This window comes from Melanerpes formicivorus, unplaced genomic scaffold, assembly GCF_026170545.1.
Source record: "Melanerpes formicivorus ecotype bairdi unplaced genomic scaffold, bMelFor1.0.p_v2 SCAF_2, whole genome shotgun sequence".
Classification (NCBI taxonomy): domain Eukaryota; kingdom Metazoa; phylum Chordata; class Aves; order Piciformes; family Picidae; genus Melanerpes; species Melanerpes formicivorus.
Genome location: NW_027142354.1, coordinates 39830429 through 39847577, shown reverse-complemented (window position 1 = coordinate 39847577; position 17149 = coordinate 39830429). Strand labels below are relative to the sequence as shown.

The 17149-nt window shown below is 45.4% G+C and overlaps 1 protein-coding gene across 1 annotated transcript in view; it reads right to left on the bottom strand.

Moving 5' to 3' along the window:
* The window catches only part of GLP1R (glucagon like peptide 1 receptor), a 112707-nt gene extending 105406 nt beyond the window's left edge, over window positions 1–7301 (bottom strand). Inside the window, exon 1 of the mRNA XM_068157564.1 lies at window positions 7150–7301. Within this exon, the coding sequence (XP_068013665.1) occupies window positions 7150–7227 (78 nt within the window). The 5' untranslated portion in view covers window positions 7228–7301. The remainder of the gene's footprint in view (window positions 1–7149) is intronic.
* Between the last annotated feature and the right edge of the window lie 9848 nt (window positions 7302–17149).

Below are 17149 nucleotides of genomic sequence, written 5' to 3'. Positions count from 1 at the left end.
CCAGTTCTTCAACCCATAACACATTTGCAAATGCTCCTTCCACACAGGTCTTGACTCTTAAGCTACTTCCAAACCACAATCAGAAAACAGGTTCACTTTCCTGAACTTCTCCTGTAGTGCAGCAGACAGAATACCCAGGAGTAGCAACAGAAAAAAGGACAGCTGCAAACAGCTAAAACTACACAGCAAGTGTAACACAAGAATTCAAAGTTTCAAAAATGGTCCTGAAGTCAGGGAAGGCAGTGGGAAAGCAGCAGGGCAGCTGCATGAGACAAGGCATGGACACAACAGGAGAACACAGATGAGCTCAATATGCAGGAGAGAACAAGACAGAACAATACAGTAATTAGGAAAGCCAGCATAAAACAATTTAGGAAAAAGATGGCAAGAGGGTGAACAAAAAATGAAATGCAATCAATTGCAAGAAAAATCAGCAGTCAATACCAGACTGCACTGAAACAGCAATCCATTAACAATCAATTACACTGAAACAGCAACAAGATGTAGTCAGTAAAACAGTCAGCTGAAGGAAGCATTCTTTTCTACATGTGTAAACCACAATTTCCTCTATTCAATTTGAGTGAACAATTAATGGTAACTAAGTCTGTGTCTTTTCAATACACTGCTGCACTATTTAAGAGACTATTAGGAAGTCATACTTGAACTTGGTGGGGAGCTGCTTGCAGGGTTTTCATTTAAACATTTGGGAAAAGAGATTATGCTATCACACCTGCACTTGGCAAGTTATAGCAAGTCATTTATGTAGACTGGACAGCTGTTTCATTAAGATAAGATTGTAAAGATAAAGGGGAAGATAACTGGTGGAAATCCACTCCTCTACAAAGATTTGACACACTGTAGCTCAGAAACACTGCCTGTAAGGCCTCCTGAAGTCCCAGTAAAACTGCAGAGTTTCCATTTGCATAGGTCTGCATTCATGGCAGCAGGAGTAGAATCAACTACTTGCCTTCAGCAGTGGAAGAGGTAGACTTTCCACACTTGTGCTTACAAACCACAAATGCAGCTGCTTCAACATGGCCTGAAGGTCAATATACATTAACAAAGTTCCTTCACATTCACTGGAATGCAGCAGATAAGTCATTATGGTTTCAATGTATAGATACCAGTTGCCAATACTGAACAACAAAAGAAGTGTCAAATACTGCTGAGCCATCACCAGCAAAACATATTCACCTATTTTAAGTTCAAATTTGCTGCATTTTGTACTAACTGTGACATTTGAAGGGTCTGTCTTCCATTTGGCAAGCTACAGACCCCTAGATACCATTTACCCTATCCCTCTTCTGTGAAGGGAAGCATTGGTCATTTGAGTAATCAGATTACAAATTTTTCAATTAAAGGAGTTTCTGCCCAATGTTTTAATTCAGCCCCACATTGTAGGGCTTAAATAGAAGGTCTTTTGTCTACTCAGTAGACAACTTTTTGCCCCATAGGAAAGACATACCTGCTATTGTGTAAACCTACTTCTAAAACACAAACAAATTGAATAGATGCACTGCTCCAAGGAAGTTTAAGTTGACAGCCTTGGCAGCAGTACATACACTGGTGTACCACAAAAGATACAAAAGCTTTTAATGAAAGACCAAATACAAAGATAATGGCTTTCACTTCACTACAACATTGCAGAAGGAAACAATGTTTTTCAAAGGACTAAACCAAGTTATAAACTAGTAAAGACCTTGTGATTTCACAGGTAGCAGCTCCTCCTGGGTTGTACTCTCAAGTAACTGGCAATCACCACAGGAAACTCAAGCTCAGTTTCGTTTGACAGGCTAATGGAAAGCGGATATGATATACCACCTTCAAAAAAACTGTTTGACAGCCAGTACACAACTGTTTATGCTTTATCAAGCCCAGTTTCACCAAACTTGATTGCAACTACAGAGCTACAAATTTTGGAGGGAAAGAGTGAGTTTTGCAAAGCTCCATCACTTCAAGGAACAAGTTATTCTCACCACAGAAAACAGTTACACGTGCTTTGCTGTTGGTACAGCCACAAAGCATGTCTTTCCATGCCCAGCTATATCTGACTGCTCTTGACATCAAATACTTACAGATTGCTGCCTAATTTGGTGGGTGGCTACAGCAATGGCACTCAAAATACAGCAAAGGCAGGAAGACTTGACAACTGCTTAATGAACTGAAACTTGCTGGGATCAGACATCAGAGCTTTAAAATGACAGTAAGAGCCAAATCATTGATCTGCTGTGTGAAACAGTCCTTTCCTTTAGCCCTTGGAGATCTGATATCCTAGGCTCCTTAAGCCTGAAATGTTCTCTAACAACAGCCCCCATTAGGTTTAGGCTATTACAAGAGACAAGTATCTTCTTTATAGTTTGCATAATCAGATTATCTATGTTAGGCCACCTGGCTTTATAGCACACACACTGCCACTGTCTTTATAAAGTCCCCAGAAAATTAGAGTTGCTCCTTAAAAGAAAGCAAACAACAAAATCCCCACATTGTTTTATGCATACATAAAGGTTTTAGTCATTTGGGACAGTGATTTAATTTAGATGATTGTACTATTACAGATTAAGTCATTTAGAGTTTTACACCATACTAATATAATCAGGAATTTAAGTGGCCTACAAACATTAAGTACTTGGCCATGTTCCTGGTAAAGAATTACCTAGAAGCCAGCCAAGAGCCCTGTGATAATAACCACAGCAAAGTGGCACACTGTCAGACCTTCTCCTGACGTTCTGTATCACTTTCAGTACATGCTGCTGAGCCTGGTCCAGCACATTTTGATTTTCAGAGTTGGGCAACAAGAAACCACCTCTGTGCAAGTTTGAGGGAGGAGAAAATGGAGAAAGAGAAGGACTAACTCAGAACTTCAGCCAAACTAACTACAGAGGGAGTTTTGCTCAGCTGAAGACCAAACTGATCAAGATACAGTCCAATCCCCCATCCTCACTTCTGCATAGAGTTACTTGTTTCAGGTCACTTTCCTGGTTTTTTCGGCCATTTTCCCAGTCTAATGGCTTCTAAAGAACACAAATCTACAGGACAGTGGTAGTCAGGAACCTTAGTTCAGTTAGAACACACAACAGAAGTCAAAGTAGGCATGTGCAAGCCTGTGCTGGAACATTCAAACACCTAGCAACCTCTGTGTAGTCAAGGACGAAGCATTTGAAACCACACACCATTTTTTTCATCATGGCTTATCAGGACTCAAAGCAGGCACACTGAGACAAATACCAGATCCTAGACACCCTTGGTTAAAGAAGCAAATGCTGCAGAGCTAGAAGGCTCTGAAGCCAGCAGGCTTCAGAATCATGAGCAAATAGCAGTAACTATGTGTGCCCCTAGCACCTGCAACCTAACAAGCCATGCTGACTGTTGGTTTGGAGAACTGACTAGCAAATCCTGCCTGACCAACCTGGTTGCCTTCTATGAGCAGGTGACAAAATTAATAGATGAGGGGCGAGCAACTGATGTCATTTACCGGGACCTGAGCAAAGCCTTCGACACTGTCCCGCACCACATCCTGGTCTCCAAACTGGTGACACATGGGTTTGATGGGTGGACCACTAGATGGATAAAGAACTGGCTTGATGGCCGCACCCAAAGAGTGGCTGTCAATGGCTCCATGGAGGCCAGTGACAAGCGGAGTCCCTCAGGGATCAGTCCTGGGACCTGTCTTGTTCAACATCTTTGTGGGTGACATGGACAGTGGCATTGAGTGCACCCTCAGCAAGTTTGCTGATGACACCAAGCTGTGTGGTACAGCAGACACGCTGGAGGGAAGGGAGGCCATCCAGAGGGACCTTGACAGGCTGGAGAGGTGGGCACAAGCCAACCTCATGAAGTTCAACAAGAGCAAGTGCAGGGTCCTGCATCTGGGTCGAGGCAATCCCAGGCACAAATACAGGCTGGGCAGTGACTGGCTGGAAAGTAGCCCTGAGGAGAGAGACTTCGGGGTGCTGGTGGACAAAAAGCTCAACATGAGCTCTCAATGTGCACTTGCAGACTGCAAAGCCAATCAGATCCTGGGCTGCATCAGGAGAAGTGTGGCTAGCAGGTCAAGGGAGGTGATCCTCCCCCTCTACTCAGCCCTGGTGAGACCCCACCTGGAGTACTGTGTCCAGTTCTGGAGCCCCTATTACAAGAGGGATCTGGAGGTGCTGGAACGTGTCCAGAGAAGGGCCACAAGGATGATCAGAGGGCTGGAGCACCTCTCCTATGAGGACAGACTGAAGGAGTTGGGGTTGTTCAGTCTGCAGAAGAGAAGGCTCCGAGGTGACCTAATTGTGGCCTTCCAGTAACTGAAGGGGGCCTACAGGAAGGCTGGAGAAGGACTTCTCAGGATCTCAGGTAGTGATAAGACTAGGGGGAATGGAATGAAGCTGGAGGTGGGGAGATTCAGGTTGGATGTGAGGAGGAGGTTCTTCACCATGAGAGTGGTGAGACCCTGGAATGGGTTGTCCAGGGAGGTGGTCGAGGCCCCGTCCCTGGGGGTGTTTAAGAGCAGGCTGGATGAGGCTCTGTCCAGCCTGATCTAGTGTGGGGTGTCCCTGCCCATGGCAGGGGGGTTGGAACTAGATGATCTGTGTGGTCCCTTCCAACCCTGAATGAAACTATGAAACTGCATCTAAATAAGCCTTGATAGTAATTGAGAGCACCAATAACATACACCTACCTAAATACTTATATGCTCTAATTAATATTGATACGGATCTAGGTACTTTTCTATTCCCATACAAGAGCACTTTGGAAACAAGAGTTTCCAAAAGAGGAGAGAAAGAGCTCTGTAACATTTCCACAGAATTCCACTGTTTGTACTTCCACCCATGAGTCTGGATTATTCACATTTTAGCCTGTGGAATAGAAAGCATCAGAGAAGTTTGAAGAGAAGAAGCCCTGATTAAGAGCTGTGGCATGGCTCCTGTCTGCTCTTCACTGACATTTAAACCACTTTCTTCAAGCTTATCATACCAAACCTTTGAGCAGAAGGACTACATAGAAAACTGAAAAACAAATCTGAGAGAGAACTGGATGGTAAGGAACCAGTGACCAGCTGTGTGTCAACTCTGTCACCAGCAGGACATTGCCACTCAAAGACAAGCAGGGAAAAGACACCAGCTTGTAATTAGTAAGAAGATTCTGTAATACAGCCATGTGCTACTAGCTCTTGGTCATTTTACTACCCTCAATGCAGTAACGAAGATCTATCAAGCAATTTCCAGTCATCCTACATTTAGGATGATAGCAAATAAGCAGAACCACCTCAATTAAAAACACCAAACTTAATTTTCTTCCTTCTATGTACTCCTCTGCTCTGTTTTCCCAATCCTCTTTCTCCCATTTGATGGGTTGGGGGAAGAGAGAAGGAAGTTCCAAGTAAAATAGTAGTCATGGCATCAATAAAATATTTCCTTCTCCAACTCTGTATCAAGTCATTATACTTTCCTCTCATGCCTGTCTTGCCCATTTCAAGCAGAAGACCTTGCAACTGGTTATTGCCCAGATTTTACTACCCAGTACTTCTTTAGTAGTACTATTTTCAGTTTACTTTAAATATTAAAATTTAATGCTACTCTGAACTGAACCTGAGAGAAGATTCCCAATAGCAAAAGTCTCATGCTTTCACTTCAGACTGAGCAGAGTATTTTGTACTATCTCTGCTATATTCAAGTTGTCAGAGAAGACCCTCTAGTGTCAGAAGAGGCTATACAGGACTGAAGTCAAAGGGTGACCACAGTGCTGAAGCAAGATAAACTTATTTCTTCTCACATCCCTATTTCCCCATCCAGCTGAAGAAGACCCCTTTGCTAGGAAACGTAATACATTTTTTCTGCTTCTGGCAGCCCCATCATTAGTTTGCTTACTGGTACAAGCTCAAGCTGCTCAATGCCTTATGTCAAATAATGAACACCTACACAGACAGAAGCTCTCTGGGCCTTCATTTCAGTATTTGATCATCCTCACAATGAAGATATTTTCCCAACTGCAATTTTCCCTGATGCAGTTTGTGCTTGTTATGGGCCCGATATCCATAATAAGGAGAAACAAAAATACCCAACCCCCCAGTAAGCCAGATCTACAACAACCCTACAGACTTACACCTTGTTTGGAGCAAAAGAGAGCATCTCAGTGCTATTCTGTATAAACCAGCAACCTCACAAACTTCTATAGTACCTGAAAAGAAACTGCATAGACTAAATTTGGTCCATCAGCTCCATTGTCTCTTCCTTCACTTCTGAAGCCGACAACCTCAGCTTCGAAGTCCATCCTCGCTCTCGGTACAGCGGGATGCCTTTGTCTCTCACCTCCAACAGCTCTCTCACCAGTCTCTTACCCGCTGTCCTCAACACCAACAAACTGCATTCAGGTTTCTCTGCCTATCACACCCTACATCACTCTCACCCTCTTTCCATTGGCCTGCCGATGCTCCTCGCAAGGAATTACACTTTGTTCTCCCAGCCTCGCTATGTCCGGGCTGTACCACAGCTTCTACCCAAGAAGCCACCTCCCCTGCCCAACGCTGCTCCGGGCTCGGCACGGCTCGACAGGCAGCCCCTCGCCGGCTCCCGCGGAAGAAGAGGAAAAACTCAACAGCCTCATTCGTTCCATTTGGCCAGCGTTTCAGGAAGGCAACGCTGGGGCGAACCACCCGGGACAAACGCTACCCACCGACCCCTGCTCCATTCTAGTAAGGGGACTTCCTACCCGGTTTCTCTCCCTCTTTCCCCCACGCTCCCGGCAACAACCCCATTCCGTTTTTCCCACACACGAGATTTTTTTAACATTGCAGAGGAGCGCGTTATTTCCTGTGCGTGAGAGGGGAAGCGTTACCCCGAGGGCAACGTCCTCGCAGCAGCAGCACCTCCGCTTCTTTCCTCCCCTCCCTTTGCCTTCACCCAAACTCGCCCCCGCCCCGAGACCCCCGCAGGGGCTCCATGCACCGACCCGCGGCCACTCTGCGGCGCGCACCCAAGAGGCACCGGCGGTAACTTCGAACTTTTCCCCCCGGCGCAGCCGGAGCCGCGTCCCGCCCCGTGGCACGGAGAACCGCGGCGAAGAGCAGTGCCCGCGCAGTCGGGAGAGGAATAGCTGCGGGGCGCCAGGCCGGGCAGCGACGCGGTCACCGGGAGCAGGCGGCGGCACCTCCGCGGCACTCACCGGCCTCATAGGGAGGGACCTTCCCACAGCTGCCAACAGCAGTAGAGCGAAACCGAGCGGCGCTGGCAAGAAGGGCATGTCCAGGGCAGCCCCCCATGCGTGGGGGCCCGGTGAAGCTCCCACCCCCCGCAGAGGCTCCGTGACAGTAGAAAACAGCGTCGCGACAGGCGCCTGGGGGCCTCCGACGGCCGCTTTTGTAGCGGCGGCGGAGGCGGAGACGGGGCCGGTCCAGGTGCGGCGAAGCCCAGCCCGGCCCGGCCCCCCGCTGCCCGGCGGGGATGAGGGGCTATGTGTGTTGCGGCTCCGGGGTCCTCCGTGGCGAACACGGTAGGCGGACGGGTGGGTGGGTTTCTGGCGTCGTTAGCGCGAAGAGGAATTTTGGGGAGGGAAAAGGAAAAAGAAAAATCTGTCGAGAAAGTGACTTTGCGATCCTGCCCCCACGCACACGCTTTCCAACTTCTTTTCCTTTGTCTGTTTGACTTAGTCTAGGCTTGGGCATCTTGGTGGCCTTCATGCTGTTTGTGATGTCTAAGTTTTATTATTTTTTAATAACAGTAAATGTAATTACCCATTTATAGCATTAACTTGCAGAGCTGTATGTCTGATCAGAGCTTGGTTTCCCAGCTGAAGTCGGGGTACAGGTCGCTCCTAGCACTAGTATAAAGTCTAAGTTTGGAGGCTTTTAAAAACTTCCTTGCCAGACAAAAGACAGCTCTGAATCTGCTTTTACTAGTCTCATATTGTTGTCGTTAATTAATTTGCATAGGCTAGCAAAACAACCTTCACTAAAGGACAGCTCGGTGGTGAGGATCTGGAAGGAAGCGTACAGAACCTAACAGCTTTAGAGTGAAAGCTCAGAATCAAACTGGGAACGGGAAAAAAAAAAACACATTGGTCTGTTACATGCTGTTGAAATATAGAAATGTTAATAGCTTAAATATTAATGGTGTATATTAATTTTAAATACAACACAGCATCAGGCTGATGCTTTGGGAATTTGACTGGTCAGAGCATCGATGCTGTGAGATTGTGAAATCATTAAATTCCTCTGTGTGCAAATTGCCAGGACAGCAGTTGTATTTCAACATTTAACTGTAGGCAAAAAAAAAATCATTTTCCATGGTGATTTGGTTGACTGACAGCTGAAAAGATACTTCCTTCACCCTTTCTAAAGTGAGAGAATACAAAGATTGAAGAGGAAAAACACCCACAAAACCCCCCAAAAAACAACCCAACAAACCAACCACTCCTAAAGAGGAAAGAAGACACATTTTGGGTTGTTAAAGAGATGATCCCCGAACAACCCAAGTTACTTGAAACCCCTAATGTCTGCCTTAGCAAATATCTTTATGTAGCTGCTCAAGTTTTGTTTTTTTTACTATCCCCATAAAATAAATACTCTGTTCCTGTAGAATAATTACAACTGCTACAGACACAGCTGAAGTCTTAGGGAATGGTGAGAAGGAATGAAGAATTAACAATCTAATTGGAAAAAAAAACCAAAACAGACAAGCAACAACAACAACAAAAAAAAAACATGTTCAGCTATAGCTATGTCACCTGGAACAGAGAAAAGACACTATGATTTTTTTCAAGGAATCAGTGGTCCTCTGGATTTAAAAGATTTAAACCTATATCTAATATTTCCCTCAAAGGGATGAAGATAATGAGATACAGAAAAGCCTGCTTCTTTTCATAGAATCAATAAGGTTGGAAAAGACCTCAAAGATCATCAAGTCCTACCCATCACCCAACACCTCATGACTAGTAAACCATGGCACCAAGTGCCATGTCCAGTCCCCTCTTGAACAATTCCAGGGCAGCATATTCCAATGGTGAACAACTCTCTCTGTGAAGAACTTTCTCCTATGCTCCAGCCTAAACTTCCCCTGGCGCAGCTTGAGACTGTGTCCTCTTGTTCTGGTGCTGGTTACCTGGGAGAAGAGACCAACACCCTCCTGGCTACAACCATCTTTCAGGTAGTTGTAGAGAGCAATAAGGTCTCCCCTGAGCCTCCTCTTCTCCAGGCTAAACAACCCCAGCTCCCTCAGCCTCTCCTCATGGGGCTTGTGCTTGAGGCCTCTCCCCAGCCTCGTTGCCCTTCTGTGGACATGTTCAACAGTCTCAATGTCCTTCTTAAACTGAGGGGCCCAGAACTGGACACAGGACTGAAGGTGTGGCCTAACCAGTGCTGAGTACAGGGGCACAATGACTTCTCTGCTCCTGCTGGCCACACCATAGCCAGGATGCCATTGGCCATCTTAGCCACCTGGAGACACTGCTGGCCAGCTGTCCATCAGCACCCCCAGGTCCCTTTCTGTTTCTCAGCTCTCCAACCACTCCGACCCCAGCCTGTAGTGCTGCGCGGGGTTGTTGTGGCCAAATTTCCCTCTGTATTTGTGTATATGCTAAGACTAATAGAATAAACTTCGGTAAAAGATCACATTTCCTTTACGTGCAGTTAACACCTATTCTTGTAGGAAGCAGCTAGAGAGCATCAGTATCTGCAATACCAGACTGCTGAAAAATACTACTAGGAAAACTGACAGTTGGCTTTTAACTATTTTACATCATTTGACTTCCTTGAAAGGCTAGGAGATGCCCCTGCCCAAGGCTGGTTCCACTACACAGGAATGTTTTACTTGAAACCCAACACCTGATCACACTGGAAGTGCCTATGTGCTGGCTCTAACTTTCTGGCACCTGAAGATCATGCCTGTTACATCTGCTTTCAATAAACAAACAAGAACACTGAGCAACTGAGCAAAATATCCTCCAGTTTCCTTCAGGCCATGCCACAGAAACCTTTAAATAAAGAAGAGGAAAACTCTTCAATGTGGGTAGCACCACCAGCTTTAGCAGGGTGCTCCTACTTCACACACCAATGGTCTACTGCTGTCTATTACTTCTGCAGCAGACCTATTAATTTTTCTGCTCCCAAGATAAACCCCAGCACCTGTTTACAGCAGAGGACCAGCTTCTTTTGCAGGACCTTAATGGACTCATGTGTCTGTTGAAAACCTTTATCAGAGATATGAGGGTGACATATATCACTTTGGAAGCAGAGGTATTACTTTGGAATAAATCTTCTTTCCAGAAACAACCAAAGGTAACTTTTTAGGGCTGATGATATCATATGCTAGCGTCACCTACGTGAATGTAGAAGCCTCTGAAGAGACACAATTTCATAGTGTGCATTAAGAGCTGTTACCAAATTTTAGAAGACTGAACAAGTCCTGTTGAATAGACTAAAATAGAAAGAATAGAGTAGGATAGGATAGGATAGGATAGGATAGGATAGGATAGGATAGGATAGGATAGGATAGGATAGGATAGGATAGGATAGGATAGGATAGAATTAACCAGGTTGGAAGAGATCTTTGAGATCATAGAGTCCAACCTATCACCCAACACTATCTAATCAACTAAACCATGGCAACAAGCACCCCATCCAGTCTCTTCCTAAACACCTCCAGTGATGGTGACTCCACCACCTCCCTGGGCAGCCCATTCCAATGGCCAATCACTCTTTCTATGAAGAAGAGGGCATTGAGTCCATCATCAGTAAATTTGCAGACGACACCAAGCTGGGGGCAGGAGTTGATCTGCTGAAGAGTAGAGAGACTTTGCAGAGGGACCTCGACAGGCTGGACAGATGGGCAGAGTCCAACGGCATGAGATTTAACACATCCAAGTGCCGGGTTCTGCACACTGGCCACAACAACCCCATGCAGTGCTACAGGCTGGGGTCAGATTGGTTGGAGAGCGGCCAGGAAGAGAGGGATCTGGGGGTACTCGTCGATGGTAGGCTGAACATGAGCCTGCAGTGTGCCTAGGCAGCCAAGAGGGCCAATGGCATCCTGGCCAGTGTGGCCAGCAGGAGCAGGGAGGTCATTCTGCCTCTGTACACTGCACTGGTTAGGCCACACCTTGAGTCCTGTGTCCAGTTCTGGGCCCCTCAGTTTAGGAAGGATGTTGACTTGCTGGAACGAGTCCAGAGAAGGTCAATGAAGTTGGTGAGTGGTTTGGAACACAAGCCCTATGAGGAGAGGCTGAGGGAGCTGGGGGTGCTTAGCCTGGAGAAGAGGAGACTCAGGGGTAACCTTATTGCTCACTACAACTACCTGAAGGGAGGTTGTAGACGGGCAGATGTTGGTCTCTTCTCCCAGGCAGCCAGTACCAGAACAAGAGGACACAGTCTCAAGCCGCACCAGGGGAGGTTTAAGTTGGATGTTAGGAAGAAGTTCTATACAGAGAGAGTGATTGCCCATTGGAATGGGCTGTCCAGGGAGGTGGTGGAGTCACCATCACTGGAGGTGTTCAGGAGGAGACTTGATAGGGTGTTTGGTGCCATGATTTAGTTGATTAGGTGGGTTGGATTAGTTGATAGGTTGGACATGATGATCTTGAAGGTCTCTTTCAACCTGGTTTATTCTATTCTAAATTGATTCTATTCTATTCTAAACTTCTTCCTGACATCCAGCCTAAACCTCCCCTGGTGCAGCTTGAGACTGTGTCCTCTTGTTCTGGTGTTGATTGCCTGGGAGAAGAGATCAACCCCCACCTGGTTACAACTTTCCTTCAGGAAGTTGAAGGCAGCATTAATGTCTCCCATGAGCCTCCTCATCTCCAGGCTAAACAATCCCAGCTCCCTTAGCCTCTCCTCATAGGGCTTGTGCTCCAAGCCCTGTTGATCTAAATCACTGTAATAAAAGAGACCATTTTCTTAGAGCTGGAAAGGTATTTGTCCAATAAAATAATTTTTTAAGGGTGAGAAATGCTGATGTAAGAAAAGAGCATTTGAAAATAGCCAGATGAAGCACTCAAATAACACTATGCAAATTTGAATGGCACTGGAGTCCTTTCACTTTGATAAGCCCAATGCAGTGAGGTGAGGAAGCTTTGTTCAACTTAAGAAATTTGCTTGTTGAGGCAAGCAGTTTTTTTTTCTGTAGCTGAAGGACTGCAAATGATACTTAAAATGCAGGACTTTGTAACTTCCCTCTTTCGTTCCGTATAGGCTGGAGAAGTTACACTGCCACACAGGGATTATCAGGCTCCTATGACCGCTGAGCATTTTTAATGCAATTTACTGTATTTTGAGGGCAAACCAATGTTTAAAAAAAAGCTCAGCATCTCTTTTAATAACCTCCCCTGTTAATTGTTTCTGCAGAAACAGTGTAACCAGTGGCTTGCCACAGGTGAGAGGCTAAGCTTTTGCAAGGGTTCGGGCTCTCTGCTGCTTGAGAACTATGACTGCTAGCCTTGTGTATGCACAAAGCAACATCTTTGTCCCACATCTTTGTCCCAGTCACTAGTGGTGTCCCCCAGGGATCAGCTCTGGGCCCCATACTGTTCAATATCTTTATTGATTATCTGGATGATAGGATTGAGGCAGTCATCAGTAAATTTGCAGATGACACCAAGTTGGGAGCACGTGTTGATCAATTAGAGGGTCGGAGAGCTCTGCAGAGGGACCTTGACAGGCTGGACAGATGGGCAGCATCCAACATGATGACATTCAATGAGTCCGAGTGCCGGGTGTTGCACTTTAGCCACAACAACCCCATGCAGTGCTACAGGCTGGGGTTGGAGTGACTGGAGAGCAGCCAGACGGAGGAACCTGGGGATATTGATTGACAGCCAGCTGAACATGAGCCAGCAGTGTGCCCAGGTGGCCAAGAGGGCCAATGGCATCCTGACCTGCATCAGAAATGGTGTGGCCAACAGGACCAGGGAAGTCATTGTGCCCCTGTACTCAGGACTGGTTAGGCCACACCTTGAGTCCTATGTCCAGTTCTGGGCCCCTCGATTTAAGAAGGACAGTGAGACATTGAGACTCTTGAACATATCCAGAGAAGGGCAATGAGGCTGGGGAGAGGCCTCGAGCACAAGCCCTAAGAGGAGAGGCTGAGTGAGCTGGGGTTGTTTAGCCTGGAGAAGAGGAGGCGGCTCAGGGGAGACCTCATTGCTGTCTACAACTACCTGAAGGGAGGTTGTAGCCAGGTGGGGGTTGGTCTCTTCTCCCAGGCAACCAGCACCAGAACAAGAGGACATGGTCTCAAGCTGCACCAGGGGAAGTTTAGGCTGGAGCATAGGAGAAAGTTCTTCACAGAGAGAGTTGTTAGCCATTGGAATGTGCTGCCCAGGGAGGTGGTGGAGTCACCATCCCTGGAGGTGTTCAAGAGGGGATTGGACGTGGCACTTTGTGCCATAGTCATGAGGTGTTGGGTGACGGGTTGGACTTGATGATCTTTGAGGTCATTTCCAACCTTATTGATTCTATGATTCTATGTGATTGAATACTTTGTCTCTCAAACTTTCTAAAATCTGCTTCACAGAGAAAGTGCATGTTTCTTCTGTGGCATTTGCCAAGTAACAGACATTTTCCCCAGCCCCTTAGACAACATCTTAAAGAATGTGACCAGTTTTCAGTGCAAGTTATGCTCTTCATGCTTCTCCATGACCATTAATTATTTGCTTTTATAAACATTGTCTTTTATAATTAGGGGGGTTATTTATGGAACAGAGACATACAGTTCTTGGAAACAACCACAGTCCAAACAGACATGAACTCTTAGTGAAATCTTGTTCCTTTCTACCTTGTATATGTGCATTTGAAGTTGCAGGATACAGGGTTGCTGAATTTTGGAGAATGAAATGTTTTACCTAAACTCAGGAAAAATAGAGGGAGTTGCTGTACAGTGGCTGTGTAAAAGTTGCCTATGACTGAAAGCCTGTTTGCTATTTACTCTTGTTTTATATAACTGCAGTGTGCCATAGCAGTGTCTTATTTGACTCATTCATTTCTTTGCAAAGCCAACAGGAACAATTAGTAGAAATCTTTACAAGCTCAATAAAAGCTAACGTGTCTGAGGTGAGTTCCAGTGCCTGTGAAGTTACTCAGAAGTTTGAAATGTGTATTTAGGAAAGACAGTAGACAGATTTCAGTGTCAAATCATTGAATGTGAATTGTGCTTGTAATGTTTTCATTAATACAGATATCTACTTAATTGAAATAAAGGTTCACCTAAGTTGAGTCCCTCTGTAGACGAGTTTGGGGGGGGGGGTTGGGAGGGGAGGCAGCTCTGAGCAGTATTACACAAATAAGAGTTACAAACACACAAGCTACAACTGTGGTTACAAGCACATTGGTGTTTAGAAGGGACATCATCTTGGCTTGGATATATATGTACAACATTATCTTTAGACAGACTAACTCACCTGGATGTTGGGAAGTGGGCAATTTCTGCATCTTAGTAATACTCAAAAAAAAGTCTTACAGGATTCTGTATCGAAACACAACTGCAGTAAATAGTTATATGACAAATCAATGTACAAAACTTTAAAGTGTGTGCTGCTTTAGGAAGCAGGAGTAACTGGCCATAGTTCATATTTATGCATTAAATCTTGTTGGTTTTAGTTTAGTGCTTCAAGGCACTGACTGTTCTAAGGGACTTGGCCATATGTAGAACGTGCTTAGGACATGAAATGTCTCATGGTAGTGTGGTGCTGGAGTGCAAGGCTGAAATCACCCAGTTTTCTATAATGTGCTGTACTGTGGATGCACACTGAGAATGAACATAAGTTTCTGTTAGTTTCTGAAAATGAGCCAGCAGTGTGCCCAAGTGGCCAAAAAGGCCAATGGCATCCTGGCCTGCATCAAGAATAGTGTGGCCAGCAGGAGCAGGGAAATCATTGTGCCTCTGGAGTCAACACTGGTTAGGCCACACCTTGAGTACTGTGTCCAGTTCTTAGCCCCTCAATTTAAGAAGGACATTGAGACTCTTGAATGTGTCCAGAGAAGGGCAACGAAGCTGGAGAGAGGCTTTGAGCACAAGCCCTATGAGGATAGGCTGAGGGAGCTGGGATTGTTTAGCCTGGAGAAGAGGAGGCTCAGGGGAGACCTCATTGCTGTCTACAACTACCTGAAGGGAGGTTGTAGCCAGGTGGGGGTTGGTCTCTTCTCCCAGGCAACCAGCACCAGAACAAGAGGACACAGTCTCAAGCTGCACCAGGGGAGGTTTAGGCTGGAGGTGAGGAGAAAGTTCTTCACAGAAAGAGTTGTTAGCAATTGGAATGTGCTGCCTAGGGAGGTGGTGGAGTCACCATCCCTGGAGGTGTTCAAGAGGGGATTGGACGTGGCACTTGGTGCCATGGTTTAGTCGTTAGGTCTGTGGTGACAGGTTGGACTTGATGATCTTTGAGGTCTCTTCCAACCTTGGTGATTCTGTGTGATTCTGTGTAAATTTCCAGATGCAAGGGTCTAGTGGTGTGTAAATATACAACAAATAGTACTTGAGCAAGATGGACAGCTCCATTTTTCAGAAGTCAGTATGGATTGTACAGTGTGGGGTATATATTTATTGATGGAAAAAAAAATTGTGCAATTTTATTTTTTTCTCCCCTCTAGGCAAAGTAGTGAACTGAAATAGCTGTATCTGCTTTTCAGGTCTAGCAGCCTTGTGGAATTTGTTGTATATAATGATTTGTATGGAGGGAATTATGCAGGTGTTTAATTTCAATGCAAAGCTTACGTTCTGTGTCTTATAAAGAAGAAATTGGTTTAAATCTTTTAAATAAAATGTGGTTCAAGGATTCATATAGCCTGGTGCTGAGTAACTTCTAATTCTTGCCCAGATATTCCTATACTTCAAAGTCTTGGAATTATAGAGGTAGGTAGCAAGTAGGACCTGGTTTCTCTCAGTAAAAGGCTTCCCAGCTGTTAAGACAAGCGTTTAGTAACTTGTCTGTAGCATCTGATGTTTTTTGAGGAAAATATCCTTTAAAGAAGGACAGGATGTGTCTCTTAGGAAAGAAGTGTAGTAATTTGTATCAAAAAGTATTCTTGGGGTGAATGAGTGAAATGGAAAACCTGGTTTGTGTGTTTCCTGTATGCTATTATAGCTATGACTGAAGTGAGAAAGAAAGGTACTATTAGGATCAAATTCTCTAGATCATCAATATGCAGGTTAAATCACTTACCATTTACATGGCTCTTTATTTTACAGTAACTTTACTTCTTGTGCTCATGTGCCCAGTGAGAAGACCACAAACTGTTAATCACAATGTCTTTTGGGGCCCTAGCCTTTCACATCATAATCATTGCCAAAAATAAGAGAGTGACCCAAACCATCATTTGTTTCCATCACTATACAGCATAGTGCTCATAAGTCATCTGAAGCTGCAAGGACAAAGGATAACTATCTGTTTAATGCAGTTCTCTGAATTACTGTGTCTGTAAGGCAAATAATCATTCTGCCTTTGAGTATCTGTTCACAGGAATCTTACTTTGATGATTAGCCAGCAGACTTTGAGAAATTAATTCTAGGAGCTTTTACTTAGCTAACCTCTTGAACAACCACTTGACTAGTCTAAACATCAAACATAAACACTGGTAGGAGGAATTACTGATTAGTGAATATACACAGGAAGCTGCAGGCAGTTTATTTATTACATTTCTGCCAAAATTGCTTTCAGAAAATGAGGTGTACAATAAATTGGAGGAATCAACTTGTTGATACTGGAAGACCTTAGAAGTTGCAGATCCATGAGGGAAGTCCAGAAGTTGAGGCATGAGTTAGGGCAAAGGCAAGGGGTCAGAGAGGATCTTCTTAACCTTCTATTTTGTCCTAGAAAGAATAAATGGTCGTGTTTTCCTAATGTCCAGAGAGTGGAATCACACTTCTCTGGAACTGAATGAGGCTTAGGAAGAAAAATACTGTGGTGGTTTAGGCTGGGTGCTGGCCTGGATGCCACTGCATAGACCACACCTTGGAGATCCCAAATGGGGGGGCCCAGCCCAGGGGATGGTCACAGGCAGGTATTCCAATCCCATAATGCCCTGCTCCCCTATAAAATGTCCATGCGGGGTCTTCACTTCCTCTTTCGTCCCCAGCTGCAGCCTAGGTAAAATGGCATGAGCCGCCTCCCTTGGGCCTGCCCAGGCCAAGGCTGGGTTGGGGGGGAGGAAAGAGCCCTGGGGGGTTTGGGTGTACCC